The sequence below is a fragment of the Zosterops lateralis genome (genome assembly GCF_965231275.1).
Source record: "Zosterops lateralis genome assembly, chromosome: 1".
NCBI classification, from domain to species: Eukaryota; Metazoa; Chordata; class Aves; order Passeriformes; family Zosteropidae; genus Zosterops; species Zosterops lateralis.
Window position 1 is genome coordinate 88656547 of NC_139762.1, and position 8278 is coordinate 88664824.

Consider the following 8278-nt stretch of genomic DNA (forward strand, 5'->3'; position numbering starts at 1 on the left):
GCCCTTTTCAGTTTAAGACGTGGGCTTTCTGTAAAGCCTCCCCCTGCCACCGAGCTCTCCGGGTGCAGAGCCTTTAGAAATTGAGGGGTTTACTGTCAAAATGAAAATTTCACTTCAAATTATCTCGGCTGATGCACGTTTTCCAGGCCGGGGGCTCCTGTCTGAGCCTTTTGACAGCCAGATCAGCAGAGGGGTTCAGTGATCTCGATAATATCATCCAAGAGAGCGAAAGTCAATACAATGACAGGGAATATGACTGGATACAATCCAATTACGGCTGCTCGCAGAGAGGGGAAGGGCTTGATCTGATCTCCGCACCTGGATTCCTTTATTCAGTCCTTGCACTAACAGGTCTCGCTAGAAACTTCGCAGGCTGGAGTATGTTATATTTTGGCTGGGTGTTTTCTCGGTTGCGTTTATAGTTGCTTTTATATATTTTCCCCGTTTATTGTATTCTTATTTATGTATTGAAGGGGAGCCGCTAGGGTGGGATGGGCGAGAATGCTGGGAGGCAAGGAAGGCTCTTCTGCTTGTCCCGATGTCACTTTGGTCCTTCCGCTGCTCTCGGCTCTTCCCGCCGCGCCGGCCGCCGCAGCTCAGGGGTTTTAGGCCGGCCCGGGCAAGCCGGGATCTATCGTTGCCCCGCAGTTTCTTTTCCAGCAGTTCCCCCTGTCTCCCGGTCCGGGGATCAGTAAAGTTTGTTCCCATTCCGGGGAAGGAATTGAAATCTTTTAAGCGCCTGTTATCTAAGTGGTAAATTGGCTGCGAGTGCTCCTGAATCGCACGTCGAGAGCGCTCTTCCTCCCCTCTCTCTTTTTGTTGGCTGCACTCTATTTAATGTCAAAACGGTAAAGCATCTGTACTGAAGTGCTGAAATATTCATGGCGGATCAGCGATTCTCCGCACCGGCAGAGGAGCTGGAAAGCTAAAACGGTTCTTTAAAAGATCAAATTTTCCATGTGAATCAATTGCTCCGCGCACGGCGGAGGCGACGCCGCGGCAGAGCCCGGCCCTTGGGGGCCGACCTGGCAGCTCGGGAAGGAGGGGAGGGGGAAGGGGGGATGCTCCCGCCCGGCGGGGCTCGGCGGGCAGCCGGCGGCCCCGCTGTCGGCCCGGGAGGCGGCCGGGGCCAGGCGCTGCCCCGCGGAGGCACGGCCGGCGTGGACCGGCAACATCCCCGCTACGGGCAGCCCGGCATCCCTGCTGCGGGCATCCCTGGCCCGGCATCCCTGCTGCGGGCATCCCTGGCCCGGCATCCCTGCTGCGGGCATCCCTGGCCCGGCATCCCTGCTGCGGGCATCCCTGGCCCGGCATCCCTGCTGCGGGCAGCCCGGCATCCCGGGCTCCATCCTCAGTCCCGCAGCAGCGCCGCGCCGGGCATCTCTTCCCCTCTCCCGGCAGCCTGTTGACAGTCCTTGGAATTACCGGGATCGGCTCCGAGGGGGAATTTGAAACACAGAAGTTGTTTGTTGCCCAATGCAAAACGCCACCACTTGTGTTACCTCTGAAACAGACAATTTATTGGAGTGAGCATACCTTTTAACATATTTTTTTTTGTCAAGATAAATTTGTGCAGTAGGTGTAAACTTAGTAGAAGTGCTGTTTGTGAATTATATGCTAACAAGGAAATCAGAAGGAAAAACTCTCGAAAAGTCTTTATAACTAATGTCGGCATGCCTTAAATTAAACTTGAATTAAAATTTCCCGTTTGTAAACTTTCGGATGTAAACTTTTTAAGTAGGTCTACACTATAGTACGTGCTTTTTGGACATGGAATTAAATAACTTTCACGACATTGATCCCTTAAAGTCGCAGCCAGGAGAAAATGTTCAGAATAGCAATGAGCAAAGTCTTTCCATTGAACTGAGCAAACTGAACTTTAAATCCTCGTTTATGTTGTTTGTTTAAAAAAAAAAAAAAAAAGGAAGAAAAAGTTTTATATTTGAATTTAAACTCTTGGAAGTCTCTTTTCAGTGTAGCTGACTTCAAGCGTTAGAAAGTCCTTTGCCCCGCAATGGGCCTGTTAGGAACAAAACATTTTGCTTCCTGATTTGGGAAACGCCAGAAACTCTTTGTTTGAGTCATGGTGGGCCAGGTTTGAGAGCTGCCCCTTGAGCACGTTGGCGCCGTTCCCCACCGCGCGTCCCAAGGCGCCCGTTTCCAGAATGGCTCCTTTGGTGGTAGCCCAGGAAACTGTCGTGTTGCTCAGGGCTTGGTTTAAAGTACTGTGCCTGAACAGGGGGTCGTGAAACACCCCGTCCACCCAGTTCCTGAGGTTGGTGACCGGCGAATCCTGGTGCCTGTCGATGACGCCGACCGGGGCGGGCGCGGCGGCGGCGGCGGCGCCCCCGGGCCGTTTCAGCATGCAGGAGGGGTACTCGGCCTGGTTGAGGGAGGTGGCGGTGTGCGCCAGGGACCAAATCCTGGGCTTCGCCTCCAGCAGCTGCTGCCCCTGCTGGAAGCACATCTTGGACTCGCAGCCGCGCTGCCGGGCGCCCAGCGGGTCGGGGCCGCACTCCTCCGCCGGGGTCTTCAGGCAGCTCCGCGCCCGCTCCGCCGCCGCCTCCTCCTCCTCCTCCTCCTCCCCGGCGGCGCCCGGCGGCGGCATCTTGGCGGGGAGCTCTGCGGCCCGCGGCGGGAGGCCGCCGCCCGGGAGCGGGAGCGGATGGGGATGCGGGTGCGGGAAGGGCCGCCGCAGCTCGCACTCCGAGCTCTCCGACTCGGCGGCGTCCAAGTCCTCCAGGTCGCTGAGCTCCAGCTCCTTCTCGTCCTTGCCCGTGGGTTCTGCGGGGCGGGGGCGGGGGAAGGGACAGCAAAAACAAGACACAGGGTCACTGTCGGCGCCGCGCTGCCCCGGGCCGCCCCCACCAGCGAGGCCCGCGGCCGCCCCCACCAGCGAGGCCGCCCCGGGGCGAGCTGCCGGCAGAGCCCCCGCGGCCGCACCGCTAAGAGCCTGGTTTTAGCAGGGTACCCTCGGCTTTCCCGCTCTTCATCGCCTCTTCCTGCGACGCCTCCTCCTCCTCCTCCTCCTCTTCCTCGTAGGGCCGCTTCTCGTCAGAGCACTTGTTCCGCGGGGGCCAGGTCATCTTGTTCTCCTTCTTGAGCCGCCGGCGGGCGTTGGCGAACCAGGTGGAGACCTGGGTGAGGGTCATCTTGGTGATGATGGCCAGCATGATCTTCTCGCCCTTGGTGGGGTAGGGGTTCTTGCGGTGCTCCTGCAGCCAGGCCTTCAGCGTGCTGGTCGTCTCACGGGTGGCGTTTTTCCTGCGCGTCCCGCCGTCCATGGTCCCGTACCTGCGGGCACAGGGAGCCCCGGGATGTGACACTTGGGATGTGACACTTGGGATGTGACACTTGGCTCTGGTCCCCCGCGCACCTGCCCAGAGCCCGGGCCCGCCGCCTGCTGCGGCACCTCCCGGGGGACGGCCGGACCGGGGAGGGGGGATGGATGAGGACAGCCCAGCTTTATAAGGGAGACCAGCCTGGAGGACTCAGGCCGAGGAAGGAAAGCAAGAAGGAAGGGTTCAGCCAGCAGCAGCAGCGGGCAGTGCGAATTTCCGCTGTGCCTCGGCGGTGGTGGCGGAAAGCGGGAGGGAATCGCCGGCCCTTATTTGCGGTAAAGTCAATGTCAACGTTTCGGGCAGCGGGAAAAGCCTAGCAGCTCGCAAACTGACAGAAATACCACTTTCCTCTCGCTTTATTAGTCCTCTCCAAACAAAATTCGTCTGGGTGACCCCAGGGTGTAAGTGTTAATAGAAATATATTTCCTCTTACTCCTTTTATTAGTAATCTCCTCAGCCCTTTTGTTCCTGAAATTGTAGGAACCTGACGCAGATGACACCGGGCTGCGGCTGAATATTTAATGCACATCCTCCAGGAAAGGTCACCGGCGCCCAATGGGCCTCCGAGCCGGGAGCGCTGCGTGAGGGGCTTCGCGCCGCTTTAAAAACTAATAAATACATACACGGGATGCCCCAGCCCGACTCCGCGCAGGAAAGGACAATTACCGCCCCGGTTAGGAGGGACTGCCCGCCCGGGGGGCGGGGGACCCGTGTCGGTGCGGGGAAGGGGAGGCGACACGGCTGAGAGATGCCGAGCGGGGAGGCGGGTTGGGGGGGCTGGGGAGGCGGGTTGGGGGGGCGGGGGCGATGGCGGGGGGGAGGCAGCTCGGGCCGGGGCGGGCGGGGCGGCGCTTACCTGTCGTACTGGTACTGGCTGAGGGAGTGCTCGTAGGGGTAGTAGGCGGCCGCCGGGGCGATGCCCGCATGCGCAGAGCCGCTCCCGTCCTTCGCATCCAAACTGTTCTGCAAGAGACGCCGCCCGCCGCCCTCAGGCCCCGCCGCCCTCAGCCCCGGCAGAGTCCAGCCCTGCCCGGCCCCGCCGCCCTCAGCCCCCGCCCCGCGTCCCACAGCCGTGACACGGACCCGCCCGGGGCCCCTCGGCCTCCAGCCACATCAATAGGGACATTAACGCGCGCCGTTACGGTGCAGGGAATTAAAAAAAAAAAAAAAAAAAAAAAAAAAAAAAAAAAAAAAAAAAAGGCGAGAAAAAGGAAAATATGGTTGTATTGGTTGTATGGGAAGAGAGCGTAATTTTTTTTTGAAGCCCGGGTCTGGGTCGCCCTGAACCGCCGGCCCGGGCGGGCGCTCCGCAGGCGGCACCAGCTCGTCAGGCGCGAGTTTTAATTGCGTTGCCGTGAGGAGCGAGCGCCGGGCCCGAACAGCTGCGGGGCGCGGGCCGGGGGAGACGGGCCCGGGGCTGCCCCGCCGGGAGGGGGTCCCGCCGAGCCGCCTCCTGCCCCGGGGCTCGGGGGGAGCGCGGGGCCCACGGGCGGGATGGAGGGAGCGGCCCCGGGCGGCTTACCAGGGAGTAGAAGGGGGGAGCCTCGGTGCCGTAGGTCACGTAGTTGCCGTAGCCCTGCGGCCCGGCGTAGGGCCCGCCGTAGACGCCCAGGGCGGCGGCGGAGTTGAGCTCGTGGCGGGCGGTGGCGAGCAGGCGGCTCTCGTACACCGGGCAGTACACGGGCGTCTGCGCCGAGGCCGCCGCCCCCGTCTCGGCCAGCGTCCGGCTGCTGGACTCGCAGCAGGTCGTCAGGGAGTTGGTGCTCATCAGGAACTGCAGGGAGAGAGAGCGGCGCTCAGGGCGGGGTGCGGGGGGAGCTCCTCCAAGTGTCACCAAGTTTGGGTTCGGTTGGTTTTAGATTGTGTGGGTTCGGTGGGGTTTTTGTTTGGGTTTGGTTTGGTTTTGGGTTTTTTGGGGGTTTTCTTTTTCAGATCAGGTTGTAGCTTTGGGGTGTCCCCTCCTTTCCCCCTCCCGTGCCGTATTTTACTTCAATCGTGATAGAAAGTCTCTGGAGAAGCGCAGAGGTGCAAGTATTTTATCAGTTTTAAAAGGACTCCTCAACAACAACAACCAGCACCAAACGCCCCGTGACTGTGGATGTTTAATCCTCTACAATACATTCCTCGGGCCCTCTGCATTTAAAAGCTAACTTTTCCTAGGGTGTTTTCACAGGACTGAGGTTTACACCGTTTTCTCCTCTTGCAGCACAATGATTCCCATCTGCGTTTTTAAACCTTTTTTTTTTTTTTTTCCGAAGTCATTCATGCATATTTATTTTGACTGCAGATTTGTGGCAGCCACGCACGCATCTGTTATTAACCTGCTGGTTTGGAATATCCTATTCTGTTCCTACGGGCCGGACCTCGGTACCTCCATGTTTAATTGATAAACTGTGAATTTAATCGTGAAAGAGGAAAAAAAAAGGTGTGGGGGGGTGCAGGTGGGGGTTAGGGATCTGTAGCTCCCCTTCTCATCTCTCTCATCTCTGTAATCATCTCCCACGCGTCTCCATCACCCCCAAACACCCCCCAACCCCCGCCTGTTTCATCCCATTTGAAAACTGGTGCCCGAGACAGAACTTGGGCACGTTGGAAAGCTGCGGAGCGAGATCTGCTTTGCCGCTGCCGCCCGCGGGAGAGGAGGATCGCTGCGCCCTCATCCCGGACGGAAGGCACCGAGAAGGATGGAAATTCAATCAATTAACGTTGGTAGGCAAAAAGTCTTACCTGGGGTGCAGAGGAGTAAGGGTAGCCAAACTGAGGATAGGACATGGTACAGAGGCTCCCAGTTATCTAGAAACAAGGCGAGGCGTCTGATCTGCACGCTATTGCAGCCTGGCTCTGCTCTGTTGTACCAATTGATTGGTAACCACAGGTCCCTAGATGCTTATAGGACGAAACAGAAAACCACACTTAATTTATTTACATGAAAACTTAAACTTTTTTTTTTTTTCCTTTTAAATATGTACGCTACATATTTCACCTTCCTCACTGCAGCTACGACACAGAAATAATTGTTACATGTAGGCTCCAAAGTGGCAAAAACTAAATACTTTGCACCCACGGAAAAATAAAAGATGGGAAGAAGAAAAGTGATACAAATGCATCAGCTCACAAGCACGTTGTTTTAAAAGAGCCGAGCCTCTGACGTCACGCAAAACCTACTCAAATTAACCTGCCTGTAAGTTTAACACTCATTTTCGGGAATCTTTCCCCTGGCATGGAAAACAGACTCTCCAGCATCGCCTTCAGCCCGCCTAACAGGGGAGAAAAGTTTGGGAAGGTTTTCTGGAGCGGCAACGCCTGCTTGCAACACATATACTTCTGCAGGCAAGGGAAGGAAATGAATGTTTTTAATCTGAAGGATCAATGTTGTATCAGCTATTTTCCCCACCCTCCTTAGTCACTGAAAGGCTAGTAAGCACTTTTAATTAGAAATTAATTAATGAGCAGCTGCTTCTTCCCACCCCACAGTAATAATTAGTCTCAATTACAAACAAGACATATGAAGGGACACACGACTGAGTCTTCATTTAAGATTTAATCAACAGTTAAAATTAGCGCTAACGCTGACAATAAAGCACATGATAAGCAATCCTGCTTTTCTTTTCGGCTTTTATTCCAGGCGTGTGATTACAGGTAGAAAATCCTACAAGCGTCTTCCGGGGAATGATGGAAAAGATGTGACTTTTTACATTAAAACGACTTTGATCCCACCTCAAACTTCTAAGATCCCTTTTCTACCCGACCCATCCCACCGCTGCCATCAGCCTCCCTTCCCTCTGGGGGTCTGGGGACCCCCTCACACACAAGGAGGCAGCAACCCCCCTGTGCCGCAGGCTCGGGGGGAAGGGGCCGTGGGGGGAAGGAGCTGGCAGCCCCAGCCCCTCTCCCCCGGTGCCACCGAGGCAGGGCAGGGCAGGCAGGGCAGCCCCGGGAGGGAGGACCGAGGCAGAGAAGGAGGCAGCTCCGAGGCTGGAGCTGGAGCTGGGCTGCTGCTGGTGCAGTCGAACGCTGCTCCATGGTGTGCAGACTTGCTCAGAGAGATTCCTGGGTTCAGACATGTGAATAGCCCCAGGGTCACACTCTAATTAATGATGATATTCTCTTCTTCTCCCCAGCTGGAAGACTGCCTCCCAGAAACGAATCTGCCCACACTGACAGCTCGATTGAGGGTGATTGATGACTATCTGGAGACCACAGTACACATAATATAATATCTGCTGCGTAATTGCTTTAATTTACAGATGAAAATACTAGTTCTCAGATCGAGTTAGACTACAACGAGAGGCGTTTTATGGCGCTTTAGAGTGTTTGCAAATAAAAGATATCAGATACAGTACATGCAAATTATCCTGACAGCTCAGTATCTGTAGCCGGGAGAAACGTATAAAGAAAGGGAATCAAATGACATAAATAATCGGTTTGGAATTCTGTATTGATTTTTGGACGGGAAGAAAGTGCTTTTTTCTTTCCTCACCTGAAATGCTAATTCTTTTTTATTTCAGAGAATATTAATAACTTTGCCATTGGGTTTATTTTATAGAAGCGCTTCTCTATTCCTCCTCCTGCATTATACCCCAATGCTGCCAAGGTACAATGATACTTTTAGCGACTCTTTACCAGCAGCTTCCTTCTGTGCGGAGTGCTGACGGACTACTGCATTGTTTGGGAAGAAAAGACACCCAGTGTTTACACAATGGTCTGCACGCAGTGTTCCGTGCTGCTCCCTCTGCCTCCTGTGCCCATTGCGCTGGGGGATGTTTGTTTAAGCTCTGGAATAAAACTCACCGGTGCTAGGGAAGAAAATAGTTGCACTTATCTCAAGAGCGGCTCGGTGTAAAGCACTATAATTAGCTGGGAGAGCTGGAGAACTGCCTGAAGAAGTCCTCCCAGTTTTCCAGGCTACAGTTTGGGAAATGTCCTGAAGTTGTGGG

At 55.4% G+C, this 8278-nt stretch overlaps 1 protein-coding gene across 1 annotated transcript; it reads right to left on the minus strand.

Annotated features, from left to right (window-relative positions):
- Positions 1 to 1807: 1807 nt before the first annotated feature.
- IRX4 (iroquois homeobox 4) lies at positions 1808 to 6290 on the minus strand. Its single transcript, XM_083863874.1, has 5 exons — positions 6069 to 6290; positions 4864 to 5115; positions 4198 to 4304; positions 2972 to 3294; positions 1808 to 2784 (listed from the first exon to the last, which is right to left on the minus strand). Exons 1-5 carry the CDS (start codon positions 6111 to 6113, stop codon positions 2024 to 2026), a joined length of 1488 nt encoding a protein of 495 aa, XP_083720000.1. The 5' UTR covers positions 6114 to 6290; the 3' UTR covers positions 1808 to 2023.
- Between the last annotated feature and the right edge of the window lie 1988 nt (positions 6291 to 8278).